The 17,601-nt window shown below is 39.0% G+C and overlaps 1 protein-coding gene across 1 annotated transcript; it reads left to right on the top strand.

Moving 5' to 3' along the window:
- Positions 1-15,745: 15,745 nt before the first annotated feature.
- Positions 15,746-17,369, top strand: LOC109220998. The gene is made up of 3 exons (XM_019385465.1): positions 15,746-15,849; positions 15,975-16,142; positions 16,814-17,369. The coding sequence occupies exons 1-3, from the start codon at positions 15,746-15,748 to the stop codon at positions 17,367-17,369; spliced, it is 828 nt and encodes a 275-aa protein (XP_019241010.1).
- The last annotated feature ends 232 nt before the right edge of the window (positions 17,370-17,601 follow it).

Below are 17,601 nucleotides of genomic sequence, written 5' to 3'. Positions count from 1 at the left end.
CCCGGGACTCCAACCAATCATGCCAACCAGTCCCAAAACACATTATGGACTTGCTCGAGGCCTCAAATCATATCAAACAATGCTAAAATCATGAATCGACCTCCAATCCAAGCTTTATGAACTTTAGAATTTCAAACTTCTACTTTCGATGTTTAAACCTATCAAATCACGTCCGATTGACTTCTAATTCTGCATGCAAGTCATATTCGACATTACGGACCTACTCCAACTTTCAGAATCGGATTCCGACCCCGATATCAAAAAGTCCACTTCTGGTCAAACTTCTCAAAAACCTTCGAATTTCTATCTTTAGCCAAATGACTCCAAACTGACCCACGAACCTCCGAATTTACTTCCGATCGCGCTCCCAACACCAGAATCACCATACGGAGCTACTCCCAGACTCGAAATCCGAAATGGGCGTCGATAATACTGAAATGCACTTCAACCCAAACTTATGAAATTTCTTCCAAATGCTAACTTCCACAATAGGCGCCAAAATGCTCCCGGGTTATCCAAAACTCGATCCGGGCATATGCCCAAGTCCGAAATCATCATACGAACCTGCTGAAACACTCGAATCTTGATTCTGAGGTCGTTTGCTCAAAAATCCAATCCTAGTTAATTTTTTCAACTTAAAGCTCCCGAAATGAGAATTCTCTTTTCAAAACCACTCCGAACTTCCCAAAATTCAATTCCGACCATGCGTACAAGTCATAATATCTGAAATGAAGCTGCTCATGGCCTCAACCTGCTAAACGGTGCACTAGAGCTCAAAACGACCGGTCGGGTCGTTACAGACTAGATACAAGTGAATTGGAAGTGGAATCGAGAGGTAAAGCGGTAGTTGAGGCTTGATTGTGTTCATGGCATTGAGGTAAGTGTTTGATCTAACTTTAGCTTGAGTGAATAGGAGTTGTGGTCTTATTTGCTATGTGTTAAGTGTTGAGTATGACGTATAGGTGTGGTGACGAGTATCTATACGTTGGTGTCAAGCATGCCCATGAGTCTTATACTATGATTGTTTTGACTCCATTATGTATTGTCCATGCTTAATATGATGGTTTTAAATGTTGAACAATGCTTATGAAAGTATTCTTGGTAATTGACCATTGTTGAGCATTGGCTCAAGTTGAGACTTATGTTGTGAAGTGATTGTGGAAACGAGATGAGATATATTGTTGATTCCCTTGCCGAGATGTTATTGTTTATGATATTGTTTCCCTTGCCGGGATATTATCGTTTATGATATTGTTTCCTTTACCAGGATGTTATTGCTTATGATATTGTTTTCCTTGCCGGGATATTGTTGTTATACTATTGTTCCCTTGCTGGGATTCTCTTGTGATTGGTGTTGATTTGTATATTGGGATCGGGTTTCATGCCGTAACAATGTTATATGGGATCGGGTTGCACGCCGCAACAATGTTTTATGGGATCGGGTTGCACGCCGCAACAAGGAGTAATAAGGATGGACAGGTGGGGTCGGGTTGCACGCTGCAACATCATTATATGATTGGGACCGGGTTGCACGCCGCAATAGTATTATATGATTGGTATCGGGTTGCATGCCGCAACAGTATTATATGATTGGAAATAAAAGTGAATATTGATTCTTATGGTAAGAACGAGAGTAAAAGCACGAAGGGTGATGTCGTGCACTTGTTACTATTTTCCTTATTCTTGCGTATATGAAATTATGGTGTTCTTTATGCTTCTCTACTGAAATTATGTTAGTACTTGATATTACCCGCAGCATGTTCCCACTTTCATCTTTAACTGCTAGTTTCTGTTGTTATTATTTGCCGTATATGATTTAACTACACAGGTTTATTTGGTAGTCTTGTCCTAGCCTTGTCACTACTTCACCGAGGTTAGGCTCGACACTTACCAGCACATAGGGTCGGTTGTGCTGATACTACACTCTGCACTGTGTGCAGATCCTGGTGTTGGAGCATTTGGACCATAGTGAGGTTGCTGCCTTCGGTCCAGCGGAGACCCGAGGTAGTCCTGCAGACGTCCGCAGGCCTTGGCGTCCCCTTCTATCCTATTTCCTTCTGTTCTTACTTATTTCAGAGACATAAATGTATTTTTCTTTGTTCAGACCCTATTTGTAGTATTCTTAGATAGTCCGTGAGATTGTGACACCAATTCTAGGTGGATCATTGTTATGGAATCGTATTTGTATTAATTTAAACTATTAAATTTTATCTTCCACAATTTTATTCCGCTGTTGATCTTATGTGAACTCGTAATTGTTAAAGGGTTGAGGAAAAAGGGAAATAAAATCAGTAACACTCGGCTTGCCTAGCTTTCACGAGTAGGAGCCATCACGACTCCTGAGAATGGGAATTCCGGGTTGTGACATTCTCTCTCCTCATCTTCTCCCTTCTTCAATCCTCGTTTTCGTCTCTTCTTATCTTCTCCCTTTTTCACTTCTGCGTTTTTTAATTCTTTTTTTTTTTCTCCTCTACTATAACGACACCAAAACACCTTTTTTTTTTATGTTCTTTCTCTTTTTTTCTTTTAACAATTTCCTCATCCTTCACTTAGATGAAAAAAATAATATCTTCTTTGTGTAATTTGCGGCCAAATTCTGACGGTGGTTGTCGTCTTCTATCCACTTTCAGATATGATATTGCATGACACTTTTTGGGATTAATTTTATGAGCAGATGAGAGATGGAGGAAATAAAATAGCCACTACAGGAGAAAAACTTTATTCTGTCAAGTCGGCTATCCTCCATTAATGTCAATATTCCTTTATTTATCTATCTTGTAATTTTGTATAATATATGTATAATCCTGCGTATACATTATATACTGATGATACATTTATTATACACGTATTTATACAAATTTGGGCGTGAAAGATTACAATGGCTACGGTGAGTACTGACAATATTATATATAATGTGGATAATTGTGTACACACATTTATATGAAGGGTGTATTTATATTGATAGAATGCATATGCACTATTTATACACATTCCATGTTTATATAATTTTATATATAAAGTGTATATACGGTGTATAATATATTATGTAGTGTGTAAATAATTTCTAATATGTATATAAAGTGAATAATTAATATATCTTTCGTATATAAAGTGTATAATCTTTCTCTCACAAATACCTTCAGTGTTTCTTTCTTTTTCCTTTTTAGATCTTATTGCTTTAGGTTTAATAGTCTGTTTATATAATATATAAAAACTGTATATACATCGTATTTATTTTCCTTCCCATTCCTACTTTACATTTTTTTTGTAATAATTTTTTTTTATAATTTCTCGCTCTCATTTTTTCTCTTTTAGTTAATTGTTAAAAGTTGTAGTTTTGTGTAAAAATTGTATATACACTTATATAAAATTATATATACCATGTACTTGTATATTAGTTTTTTATAGAAACCGTAAAGACACTGTTATACGATGTTAAAAACTATATATTCAATGTATACTGAGTTTGGTAGTGTGTCATTTGTGTATATTGAGTGTATCCGAGTTTGTTTGTGTATCTAATGTGCATACTAAGTGTATCCGAGTGTATTTGTGTATTTGAAGTATATCTTGTATACATTATGAAATATACATCTCTCTCTCTCTCTCTCATACACATATAATCTCGTTATCTATGTGTATTTTTTCTTCCTGAGTTGAGTTTTTAAGTAAGTTTTCTCTTTTGAAAAACATACTCCCTCCGGTTCACAATAAGTGACCAATTTGCTTTTTCATTTTGGTTCAAAATAAGTGTCCAGTTATGTAATCAAGAAAGAATTCAATTTGTTTTTACAAAATAACCCCTATGTACATATCCCTAAAAAGTTTTCTTACTCCTCACATTAAATGTTTAATTAGGGGTAGTTTAGTCATAGTAGGTATTTTTGTATAGAATTTAGTATTTTCTTAATGGGCGTGTTAAAAGCAAATTAATCGCTTATTGTGAACCGGAGGGAGTATTATTTATTTGAATTCACCAGCTTTTAGGACTTTTGACCGAATTGTTCTATTTGTGTAATTGAAAACTTATTTGACTGAAATAGTTTTATACTTTCCATTGCTTTAGACTGAAGATATATTTTTTATTACCGTAAATAAGATGTCTAAGATGAAAAAATCATTTGAAATACTTGACATGGTTTAGAATGCGACTAGTGGGATTTTTATTTTACCGGCGAGCTATTATAATTAGTTTTTGGCTTTAAACTGCATAATAGATTTGCCTAGAGGTTATCAAAAGTTTCAGCCGAGCGGGTGATAATAGGCTATATTCATGTAGTTTAACGACCATTTATGCCTCAACTTAGCTATGCTTTATTGTTATATGAAGGCTAAATGTCACAAATGGCTCTAATTATGAATTTTGTGCCTTTGCAGGAGCAAGTCTTGATTAGGGTGACATTGAACAGTATTTGGAGCTAATTTGGAGCAAGGAAAGCCAATCGGAGGTGAAAGCGCTTGAAAGAAGAAGGAAAAAAAATAGAGAACAACTAAACTTCATGAGCACGGGCCAAGCGCGGGCGTGCTCCAGCCGCGCTCGTCAGGCAAAACAGAACGCGATATGCGCGACCCAAGCGCGGTCCAAGCGCGGCCGCGCTCGTCACCTCGAGGAATATTATTTGCAGGGGTAATTTCGTAACTTCGGGGGCAACTCTCCTTAACATATAAGAAGCCCATGTCGCCCAGAGAGAGGGTTTCAAGGTTTTTGAAGGATTATTGAAGGCAAGAAGAGGCAAGAGGCAACGCGGAAGAGTCGGCATAGAGTTTTACCTTTCTTCCTCTTGTTTTGATCATTAATGATGAATTCTACTATTGTGATTGTGAAAACGATTATGCGTAGCCAAACATTTAATCTAGGGTTTTGATGGAACCTCTTGGAGGATGAATTTCTGATATGTTAATATAGATTTGCCTTAATAATTTCTCTGTTTATTCAACTATATTGTGATTGTTGTTCATTGAAGGGACCTCAATCGGCTGTGCCTATTAGTATGCATTACTCGGGAGAGAGTGTATATTTAGGTAGTTGTTGAACAACACACTCCTAACGTATATGAGGGATCAATACGAAAGGTTTAAAGGTGGGACTAGGGATAACGAAACCTTGGGTGCGATTTAAGTGAGCTGTAACTAAGGTCGGCTAGCGTAATTCGGGAGAATATGTCTAGTATATTGTTGTAACTACTCGGGAGAGAGTTGCGACAATCAGAGTGCTCAAGATCGAATGAGAAGATTTAGGCAAATTTATAGCAAACATAGCGGAAAGGATTCCGACAAGAGGGAAAATCATAACCTTAGACCATTCTCATTCTTGCTTACAATCAGTCTATAGCTAGTCCTAATTTACTGCATTTTTATTACATAATATTTAGTTAATAAACATCCAAATTGTTAATCAAATATCTCTGAAGATTGAATATGTGAATTTCGGTGAGTCCAATAGCTGTGATTGATAGGTTAATTTCCTGTGGGATTCGACTCCGGACTTAGTAACCGGAATATATTTGCAGCGACCGCTTTGTCCTTTTTATAAGGCATAGTTGGGCATGATCAAATTTTGGCGCCGTTGCCGGGGAAGTAACGGTGTTATTGATTGCAGTTAAAAAGAAGTACAAATTTTTTTAGTGTAGTCGATTTTCTTCGATTTAAACTGATCATTGAAATTCTAACATTTGTAGTCGTGGTTGTTACAGGTGCATGCTTAGAAACTCCTCAAGAACTGGAGAATTGTTTGAAGCATTATCAGATCCTGAGAATGTGTTCAAGGCATTGAATCGTGCAAACAGGAAAGGCAAACAACAACAAAACTCAACTGAAAGAATTGAACTAGACATGGAAGACGATAATCTAAACAATAGGGACAACGTGAATGACCCAAACAATAGAACCAACGCAAATAACCCAATTGATCGAGGTGTGGCACATCTTGTGCCAGAAGCAGCAATATATGATTGGGCACAACCCACAGCTGATAACTTAGCAACTGCTATTGTAGTCCTCAGATACAAGCAGACTCATTCCAGATCACCGATAACATGCTACATCTGTTGCAGAACAAGGGACTATTCTCCGGGTCATACGTTGAATATCCTTAGCAACATCTAAAGAACTTCCTCTCAATCTGTGCCACGCAGAGACAAGCAATACGTTTGTTGTTGTTTTCATTCTCAGTGACAGGAGCAACCCAGACTTGGCTTAATTCACTCCCTATCAACTCCATCACTACTTAGGAGGAATTAGTCAAGCAATATTTGAGCAAATTCCACCCACCCAACAAGACTGCTCAACAAATTGATAAGATATTTAGCTTCAAACAAAGACCCACTGAGACGCTGCATGGGACGTGGGAGAGATTCAAGGGTCTCCTGGTTACATGTCCACGTCATGGTATTCTGGAGCAGATATTGGGGCAGAGATTTTACATGGGTTTAGCAGATACTTTTGTTGCTTCAGCAGGTGGAGCATTTTTTAGCAAGACATTCAGAGAGAGCAAGATCCTGCTTGACATGATGGCACAAAACTCAGGATGGACAACAAGGAACGCTCCAATCACTCCTGTGGTTCACTCAGTGGCTCTAGAACCAGCTAACTCCATAGCTGAAAATATGGCTACTTTGATGACACAAATGAGCATCCTCACCAAAAAGGTGGAAGGATCAGGCTAGAAGCAGCAGGTACACATAGTTGATGCAACTAATGGGGGTCTATGCACATCATGCATTAATCAGCCATATGTCTGTCCATGGAGTGCTGAAGGTGAGGGTCAACAATATCAGGAGAACATGAATTATGTGGCCAACTACGGGGGACCGAGACCAGGTGGTCAGAACTGGGGTCAGCAAAATCAACAATACAGACCAGCTCAGCAGCAGTACAATAACAACAATAATCATCGGGCTATGCTACCACAGGGGAAAATGGTGCCTTACCAAAGGCAACAAGGGTAAAACCAGCAAAATCAGCAGCAGACTTATCAACAACCTCCACAACAATAGATTGTGAGACATGAAGATGGGTTTGATAAACTCGAGGGTATGATGCAACAAGTGATTAGGTCCACTGGAAAGCTAGCTGACAGAATAGACTCACATGAGTCAGCGATCAAAAATATTGAGATCCAGTTAGGACATATTTCCATGGACCTAAATAATCGTCTTCATGGGACGTTACCTGAAGACACCCAAATTAATCCAAAAGTGCAGGGCCCGAACTAGCTGATGGCAGTGAGTCTCCGAAATGGTAGGGACTTAGATAAGAAGCAAGAAATTGCTCATGAAAGCAAGCTGACTGATACACTGGTGTCAGTACCCATTGAGATAGATGATTCAACAGGTTTAACTGAGGTGACAGTACAGAATGCGCAAGAAAACACCAACAAGGAAGATGTGGTTGAAAAAGAGACTGCAGCTGCACCGAAACCGACAGTAGAAGCAGTGCCTGAACAAGAGAAAAGCCTAATTACAAGGAAGAAGTGACCTCCACCACCATTCCTACAGAGATTGGCTAAGTATCAAAAAGATGATCAGTACAAGAAATTCTTGGAGATGTTGAAGCAGATTCAGGTAAACATTCCATTGATTGATGCTTTAAAGGAAATGCCTGGGTATGCAAAGATGATGAAGGACTTGATGTCCCGTAAGTTTGACTTCCAAGACTTGGCCACGGTTACACTGACTCAGACCTGCAGTGCTGTTGTGACGAGACCCCTAGCTAAAAAGCTGTCTGACCCAGGGAGTTTCACATCCCTTGCACAATAGGCAACTTTGCATTTGCTAAGGCACTGTGTGATCTGGGAGCAAGTATAAACCTTATGCCCCTAGATATCTACAAAAGGCTAGGCATTGGAAGAGCTAGACCCACATCTATGCTACTACAGCTGGCTGACCGAACTGTGAAAAGGCCCTCTAGGATTCTAGATGATGTATTGGTGCAGGTTGGGAAGTTTATGTTTCTAGCAGATTTTGTCATCCTTGACTGTCGGGTTGACGAGGAAATTCCCATAATTTTGGGAAGACCATTCTTGGCCACTGGGAGAGCTCTAATTGATTGTGAAACTGGAGAGCTAAAAATGAGATTGAACGATGAAGAGATAACCTTCAACATGCATAAATCTACGCAAACCTAGTGAATTTGCCAATTTCTCTCTAATAGATGCGGTGGATGTAGTATTGGAGGAGGACGATGCAGAATTGAACTTTAAAGACCATCTAGCAGCTTGTCTCATGAACTTAGACAAAACTAATGGTGAAGACTTGGCAGAGTGGGTCCTTGCTCTTGAAGGCCAAGGTTTTTGGAAAAGGGAGCTTGAATTTGAGCCTTTGCACTTGGAGGAAAGAAAAACTCCTCCAGCTAAGCCGTCAATAGAAGAGCCACCAAAGCTGGAACTAAAGCCATTGCCATCTCATTTCAGGTATGCATTCTTAGGACCTGACTCAACTCTACATGTTATTATCTCATCCAGTTTGTTAGATGTGCAGGCAGAACAGCTTTTTGCAGGTACTAACTGAGTGCAAGACTACAATTAGATGGACCATTGCAGACATTAAAGGGATCTGCCCAGCCTTCTGTATGCATAAGATTCTGCTGGAAGATGGGCACAAACCTTCCAGAGAACATCAAAGAAGGATGAACCCCAACATGAAAGAAGTGGTGAAAAAGGAAGTGATTAAATGGTTAGATGCGGGAATCATATTCCCCATCTTTGACAGTAACTGGGTTAGCCCAGTGCACTGTGTACCGAAAAAGGGAGAGATGACTGTAGTGAAAAATGAGAAGAATGAGTTGATCTCTACACGAACAGTCATAGGATGACGAATCTGTATGGACTACAGGAAGTTGAACTTGGCCACCAGGAAGGACCACTTTCCACTACCATTAATTGATCAGATGCTAGATAGATTGTGATGATAAGCTATAATTGTGTATTTTAGTCGATTATTACACTCTAATTTACTGCACTTTAGTTGAGTGTGCGCTTTAATCGCTAGTGTTTTGCACTAATTGTGTGTTTTATGCCTTGTAGGAGTGATTCCGAGCTATATAGATGTTATGGAATGAATTTAAGTGATTTGAAGCTTTGAAGTCTGAGTAAAATCTCAAGGAATTAAGCCGGGATCTTGTTCGGGGGTCAAATTTGATAGTCGAGAACAAACGAAGACTCGATGAGACATATTGCACGCCGTCTAGTAAAATAGACATAACTTTTTGCTCAAAACTTCATTTGGGCTCCACAATATTCGGTTGGAAAGCTAACTCAAAGCGCTACAACTTTTATGTTTTACGTTTTTCTAAATTGCAAACAGAACAGGGTGAAAAACGCGGTAGAAACCGCGACCGCGGAACTGACCGCAGCAGAAAATCAGAGAGCTTGTCTGGCCGCGGTCCTACCGCGTTTTGGCCGCGGCCGCGCCGCTCCAGGCGTCAAAAAGAAGTCCTATTTCGTCTGGGACAAGGTTATTTCGGCCCTATTCTATTCCAACTTGTATAAAAGGGGTCCTAAACCTATTTTGAAGAAAAGGGGACATATTTTGGACATAGATTCGACCTAAGGAGGCAAGAACACATTGGGAGCAAGGCGGAGAATTCTTCTACGAGTTTTTCCTTCCTCTTCCTATTTTTTTATTGTTGGTTATGATTTTTAGTATTGTAGTTTTACATACTATTATGAATAGCTAATTCATTTTCTAGGGTTTTGATGGAACCTTTTGGGGATGAATTGGTTGTTATATTAATATAGTTTTGAGTTAGTTGTTAATCTCTATTTGTTCAACTACGTTTTGATTTTGGTTAATTGAAAGGTATCCTCAATTTAGCTGTTCCTNAACTGATATTCGAAAGAAACGATTGCTTAATTACAGTATTGATTTTGGAATCTGTATATTTTGTGGTAATTGCGTTGAGTATTGTCCAACAAATTGTTTATCAATGACCGAAGAATATGAACTTTCTACTTATGATCGTCACGAATTGAATTATAATCAAATCGCTTTGGGTCGCTTACCAATGTCAGTAATTGATGATTACACAATTCGAACAATTTCGAATTTACCTCAAATAAAAAATGAATAAACCCTTAAATTCGAAAAAAAAAATTCCGAATTACGAAGGCTTAGTTCGGATCTAAAAGAATGATATTTTTGCTTGGTCAATTCAAACTAGTGGTTGGTTAATGAGACTCCTAGCTTAATTTAGATTGAAAACAAAACGGATTTCTATATTATAGTTATAATAATAGTAATGGTTTCAAAGTAGATAAATGATATAAAGGCGGAGAATTCTTCTACGAGTTTTTTCCTTCCTCTTCCTATTTTTCATTGTTGGTTATGACTTTTAGTATTGTAGTTTTACATACTATTATGAATTGCCAATTTGTTATCTAGAGTTTTGATAGAACCTTTTGTAGGATAAATTCTTGTTATGTTTTTATATAATTGAGCCATAGCTTCTCTATTTGTTCAACTACGTTTATATTGTGGTTGGTTGAAGAGCTCTCAATTAGCTGTGCCTATTTAGTATGCATAACTCGGGAGAGAGTGCATATTTAGGTAATTGTTGAACAACACCACTCCCAGAGTATATGAGGGATCAATAATCGGGGGTTTAAATGTGGGATTAGGGATAACGAAGTCTTGGGTGCGATCTGAAGTGAGGTGTATTAAAAGCCAGCTAGCGTAGCTCGGGAGAGTGCGTCTAGTAAATTATCGTAATTACTCGGGAGAGATTTACGGTAATAAGAGTGCTCATGATCGGTAGAGAATACTTAGGCGAAATTATAGAAGACATAGCGGGAAGGATTCCGAAAATTGGGAAAATCATAACTCTAGACCTCCTTAATCTTTTCTCTAACCCTCAGTATCGTTAGTTGTTAATTTACTATTTTAATTTGTTAGTTAAGTAGTTAAACACAAGAATCTTAATATCTATAAGTTAGGAATTGTTCAAGCTTGTCTTCTTGGTGATAGTGAACAGTTGTAGCTAAACCTTAGTTCTCTGTGGGATTCGACTCCGGACTTGTAAACCGGATTATATTTGCAGCGACCGCATTGTCCTTTTTATAAGGCATAGTTGGGCGTGATCAAATTTTGGCGCCGTTGTCGGGGAACTAACAGTGTAGTTGTAGCTGTATATATTGCTAGGGTTCAAGTTTGAACTTTTATTTTGTTTTATTTTTTTTGTAATTTTTTTATAACTGTTGATTTGAGAAACATGGCATCTTGGAATTATGGGAATTTAGGTGTAGATAATTATACTATTGATCTCCATACATATTGTGAAGGAAACCACCCGTGGCAAAATTTTTAAAACGTTCCTAAGAGCGAGTTATGTGCACCAACTCAATCTTATTTGTGGAATGTGTGTGATGTCTGTGGTGGTAAAAATGGTCACCTTCATGGTTGTGCTTATATTTCTTATTTTCCCCCAACCCCTTACTATGATGGTTCTACCTTTTCTTGTGAAGTTAATAGGAACAAAGAACCTGGGAATGCGGACTTGAAGGAGATCAAGGATATGCTAAAGTACCTTCTGGAACAAAACAATGAGAAACAATTGAACATAGAAAGGCAAGAGGCAACTATTCGCAAGTTGGAGGCTCAATTGAGTCAAGTGGTTGGAGCTTTTAATGCTCAACAAGCAAATATTGAGGATAGTAGCCAAGAAGAGCATGAATTTGAGGTGTTAATTAGGGAGGTCAGAGTAGAACATCAACAACCTAGCCAACTAGAATTTGAGGATGTCAATGTTGAAGAAGTAATACTAGGGTCAACCAAGGACGTTGAAGATACAAATTTAGTTGACTCTAGTGTGATTGGTGTTGAGGAGGTTAAAAATCTTGAAGTTCATGTATTTGAGCGCGTTGGGCCTCATTCCAAACACTTCTCTACATTATGTTCAGACGGTGAAATGGAAATTCACCCTTATGAGCATAAAAAGGAGTCCAAGGAAGAGGTAGATGAGCCTTATATTTTGGATTTCTCAAGGCCGTCTAGGCAAGGTGACACTCCTCGGTCGAGAGTCAACAAGTACATAAGATTTTATCTAATTTTTGGCTTGCAAGAATTTGTAGCGCCCCAAGAGCATAATCATAAGCTTGAAGCAAAACTTGGGGTTCAATTCATAAGCTCGAGGTAGAGGTAAAAAGTGATTCGCGTCGTGCCGCGACGTTAAATCAAGCGCTTGTTGGGACGCAACCCAGCTTTATTGCTTTCTTTTATTTTATTTTTTTTAATTGTATTATTTTTGTAGTGTCAATTTTTTATTTTTTTAGGAGAATGGAAAGAAAAGGTATTGGAAGGATGCAACAGCAAACCAAATGGCTGGAACTAAGTGTGAGGTACCCGCACGAAGGACCAAGCTTGGGAGAAATCTGAGTACCCCATGAGTTGTTAGTGCTTCGGCCTTTGGCCTATCAGGGAGTCTCTTTTACCCTTTTATTAGTTATGATGCGCATTGGGGACAATGCACAATTTTAAGTGTGGGGTGATGAGATTGTCTGGGTGACTTTTCATGCTACTTTAGCTGTATTAGTTTAATTAAATAGTTTTTTTTTAAAAGATTGGACTTTTCCCGACGATGAATCTATTAGATAATTTTCTTGAGGGATTTAAGTCTAAAGAAAAACAAAAAAAGATTTTTTTTGTAGGTAGTATAATAATTCCCCCTTGGTTTTTCTTTGTGCCACGGTTCTGTTCCAAGGGTTTTATTTGAACCGGGTGTAGTTGCTTTTTTTTGGAATAGGAGTCATTGTGTTTTGTTTTAAAATGAAGCAATATCTCTTGACTTTGCTATGCCTTGAGAATGTGAGTACTTTGGTTGTGACGCTTAGGCTCAGTTTTTTACTCTTGTATAAGTACCTTAAATTGTATGATCTTAAATTTGCTTAACTGCTTTGACTAGAGTGTCTTGATGAATCCAATCCTGAGTGAGTTATGTGCCATGTGTGTGTAAGGTTTTGTGTTATTCTGTGCATTGCATTTGATGCCTAGAACTTACCCCGTGTGTTTGCAAAGCGAAATAGTAGTGTTGTTCAGTCCTGGAAGTGATATAGGCGTTTTCTTGTTGAGACAGATATGTATATTTTACCCACCTAATTGTTATGTATCGTAGTTAACCTCGTTGAGCCTATAATCCTTTTTCTTTGGCAACCACATTACAAGCCTTACCCATTTGTTTGGATTAACCATCTATTTAAACCTTTTCACCTCTCATGAGCACTTGAATTGTTATGAACTTTGTAAAAGTTAAAGTGTGGGGTGGTTGGTTTGGCTTTTGAGTGGAACTAATTGAATAAGGAGAAAGGTGCACTGTTTTGAAAAAGGAAGAGCCACTTGAATTGAAAAAAAATATATAGTTGGATTGTTGTGGGAAAAAAAATTTCTTGATAAGTGGTGGTTCTTGACGTAAGTGTGCTTAAAGAAGAATGGGGTAATTTACATTGATGTGAAGGTGGAATTTTGGTTTGACATAAGTATGGGTTTAAATGTTAAAATGTATGTATTAAAGTGCTTAGGGAGGTGTAGTCACTCTTATATCTAAATGTATCCTACCCGTCCCGTAGCCTACATTACAACCAAATAAAGTCCTAATTGATCCAAGATTGAATGAGCTCGATTAGTGGAGTAGTACACTACGGGCAAGCTTATGGTGCATCTTTTGTGCATATGAATGTTATTTCTGAGAGTGAGTGAATTCTTTCTATCTTGAGTTCCTAAGTGTTCTTAAATTTTATTGTGTGGAACTACTCTCTTGTGTTATGAGAGCATTTGATTCATGAAGGAAAGGTAATGTCAGTGACCTCTATGTTAGAATAAGTAAGTGAGTTGTGAATAATGCGTGGCACTTGTGAGTCAAATCTTAAGGTGAAGATGTTACGCTTTTGTGCTTAGTCTATTTTAAATACTCTTGGTGTGCTGCGTTAGGAGAATTGTTTAAAAAGATCGTGTCTATAAAAAAAAAGTGTAGTTTGATTGCTCGAGGACGAGCAATGGTGTAAGTGTGGGGTGTTGATGATAGGCTATAATTCCGTATTTTAGTCGATTATTACACTCTAATTTACTGCACTTTAGTTGAGTGTGCGCTTTAATCGCTAGTGTTTTGCACTAATTGTATGTTTTATGCCTTGTAGGAGTGATTCCGAGCTATATAGATGTTATGGAATGAATTTAAGTGATTTGAAGCTTTGAAGTCTGAGTAAAAGCTCAAGGAATTAAGCCGGGATCGTGTTCGGGGGTCAAATTTGATAGTTGAGAACAAACGAAGACTCGATGAGGTATATTGCGCACTGTCTAGTAAAATAGACATAAAGTTTTGCTCAGAACTCCATTTGGGTTCCACAATATACGGTTGGAAAGCTAACTCAAAGGGCTACAACTTTTATGTTTTACGTTTTTCCAAATTCCAAACGGAACAGGGTGATAAACGCGGTAGAAATCGCGACCGCGGAACTGACCGCGGCAGAAAATCAGAGAGCTTGTCTGGCCGCGGTCCTACCGCGTTTTGGCCGCGGCCGTGCCGCTCCAGGCGTCAAAAAGAAGTTCTATTTCGTCCGGGACAAGGTTATTTCGGCCCTATACTATTCCAACTTGTATAAAAGGGGTCCTAAACCTATTTTGAAGAAAAGGGGACATATTTTGGACATAGATTCGACCTAAGGAGGCAAGAACACATTGGGAGCAAGGCGGAGAATTCTTCTACGATTTTTTCCTTCCTCTTCCTATTTTTTTATTGTTGGTTATGATTTTTAGTATTGTAGTTTTACATACTATTATGAATAGCTAATTCGTTTTCTAGGGTTTTGATGGAACCTTTTGGGGATGAATTGGTTGTTATATTAATATAGTTTTGAGTTAGTTGTTAATCTCTATTTGTTCAACTACGTTTTGATTTTGGTTAATTGAAAGGATCCTCAATTAGCCGTTCCTATTTATTATGTATCTACTTGAGAGAGAGTGCATATTTAGGTAGTTGTTTGAGATTGGCAGGGAGGTCTCACTTTTGCTTCCTGGATGGGTACTCGGGTTATAATCACATTTCCATTGCTCCAAAGGATAGAGAGAAAACGTCGTTCACCTGCCCTTATGGAATCTATGCTTTTCGGGGAATGCTGTTTAGCTTGTGCAATGCACCCGCCACACTCTAGAGGTGCTTGATGGCCATCTTCACAGATATGGTAGATGAGATAATGGAGGTTTTCATGGATGACTTCTCAGTGGTGGGGAATTCATTCGATGATTGCCTTGTGAACTTGAGGCGAGTTTTGAAAAGGTGTATAGAAACTAATCTGGTACTACACTGGAAAAAGTGTCATTTCATGGTACAGGAAGGTATAGTCTTGGGGCACCTAGTGTCAAGTAAAGGTATTAAGGTGGATCGTGCAAAAGTTGATGTGATAGAAAAGCTTCCACCACCCACCTCAGTCAAAGCAATCCAAAGTTTTCTTGGGCACGCCGGTTTCTATAGGAGATATATAAAAGACTTTTCCAAAATTGCTAACCCATTGTGTAAATTGCTTGAAAAAGATTACCCTTTTGTGTTCTCTGATGACTGCAGGGTAGCTATTGAGGAATTAAAGAAGAGACTAGTGACATCACCTATCATAGTTTCCCCCAACTGGGAGCAACCGTTTGAGCTTATGTGTGATGCTAGTGACTACGCTGTGGGAGCAGTGCTTGGGCAACGAAAACATAAAATCATGCATCCAATATACTACGCAAGTAGGACGTTGAGTGGAGCCCAGCTAAATTACACTATGACCGAAAAAGAGATGATGGCAGTGGTGTTCGCATTTGACAAGTTCAGGTCTTACCTGATAGGCTCAAAGGTAATTGTTTATACTGACCATGTTGCTCTCAGGTACTTAATTAAAAAGGAGGAGTCAAAACCACGCCTGATTCGATGGGTGCTACTGCTGCAAGAATTTGATTTGGAGATCCGTGACCGAAAGGGAACGGAGAACCAAGTAGCTGACCATTTATCAGGCTGGAAGGAGCTGAAACGAAGGTTAAGGTAGAAGAGATTCTGGAAACCTTTCTAGATGAACAACTACTAACAATGATTCTCGAGGAAGCGCCATGGTATGCAGACATTGCAAACTACCTGGCGAGCAGTATTGTTCCTTATGACCTTTCTTCTGCTCAAAAGAAAAAGTTCTTTCGTGATTGTTGTATGTATTATTGGGATGAGCCTTATCTGTTCAGGATTTGTATTGATAACATGATCCGGAGATGTATCCCCGAGATAGACCAGTCTTCTATTTTGCAGGCTTGTCATGCGTCACATATGGTGGACACTTCGGGGGAGTGAGGACAGCTGCGAAAGTCTTTGAGTCAGGGTTCTATTGGCCAACACTGTTCAAAGATGCACATCTATAGATAAAGGGCTGTGATGAATGCCAACGAACTGGGAACATTTCCCGCAGACATGAGATAGCCATGAACCCAATTCAGGAAGTAGAAGTGTTTGATGTATAGGGAATCGACTTCAAGGGGTCGTTCGTCAGCTCATATGGCAACAAGTACATACTCGTCGATGTGAACTACGTGTCCAAATGGGTGGAAGCTGCAGCACTCACTACAAATGATGCAATAGGGGTAATTGGTTTTCTGAGGAAGAACATTTTCACCTGATTTGGCACCCCAAGGGCAATAATCAGTGACGGAGGCACTCACTTTTGCAATCGAGCCTTTACTACGTTGTTGGAGAAATATGATGTACGCTACAAGGTGGCCACCCCGTATCATCCATAAACAAGCGGGCAAGTGGAAGTCTCAAATAGAGAAATAAAGAGTGTGCTAACAAAAACTGTGAATGCAACTAGAATAGATTGGGCAAGGAAGTTAGATGATGCACTGTGCGCGTATCGAACCGCTTTCAAAACTCCAATTGGCATGTCGCCATACAAATTGGTGTTTAGGAAGGCGTGTCATTTACCCGTAGAGTTGGAACATAGAGCTTGGTGGGGGTTGAGACAGTTGAATCTTGATAGTGAAGCAACTGGAACAAGTAGAGTAACAGAATTCCATGAGCTGGATGAGTTCAGATATCACGCTTTCGAGAGCACAAGATTATACAAGGAGAGAATAAAGATGATACATGACAGGAACATTATTGAGCGAAATTTTAAACCTGGAGATACGGTATTGCTATACAACTCGCGTCTGGGGTTGTTTGCAGGCGAATTGAAATCACGATGGTCAGGACCTTTTTGTGTAGTTGAAGTTCACCCTACGGGAGCAGTAGAGATTGCTGCGAGTAATGACTTTCGCACATTTAGAGTCAATGGGCATAGACCGAAACATTATGTGGGCATAGAGGAAGCAAAGAAAGTGTCAGTGACCCATTTGATCGAGCCTCAAAAGATGAGAGGACCTTAATTGCGCTTATTTGCGTCGTGTCGCGACGTTAAATCAGGAGCTTCATGGGAGGAAACCCATTGATTTCTTGTATTTGTCGTGCCACGACATTAACTAAGGCGTTAGTTGGGAGGCAACCCAATGTGTAGTGATTTTAGTGTAGTTAGAATTTGTTATTTTGATTGTTGTAAGTACTAACGAGTGCAGGTGAGTTCATCCGACGCTGAAGAGAGAGGTAAAAATTTGAGAAATC

This window comes from Nicotiana attenuata, unplaced genomic scaffold (genome assembly GCF_001879085.1).
Source record: "Nicotiana attenuata strain UT unplaced genomic scaffold, NIATTr2, whole genome shotgun sequence".
In the NCBI taxonomy this organism is placed as follows: Eukaryota; Viridiplantae; Streptophyta; class Magnoliopsida; order Solanales; family Solanaceae; genus Nicotiana; species Nicotiana attenuata.
The sequence above is the reverse complement of the archived record's forward strand: the minus strand, read 5'-3'. Positions and strand labels throughout refer to the sequence as shown.

Excerpts from the sequence above, each read along its gene's own strand:
- LOC109220998 (XM_019385465.1), top strand. The coding sequence starts at position 15,746 with ATGACCGAAAAAGAGATGATGGCAGTGGTGTTCGCATTTGACAAGTTC. Across the intron at positions 15,850-15,974 it reads ACTGACCATGTTGCTCTCAG|GCTGGAAGGAGCTGAAACGA; the intron begins GTACTTAATTAA and ends ACCATTTATCAG. Across the intron at positions 16,143-16,813 it reads TCTTCTGCTCAAAAGAAAAA|AATAGATTGGGCAAGGAAGT; the intron begins GTTCTTTCGTGA and ends GAATGCAACTAG.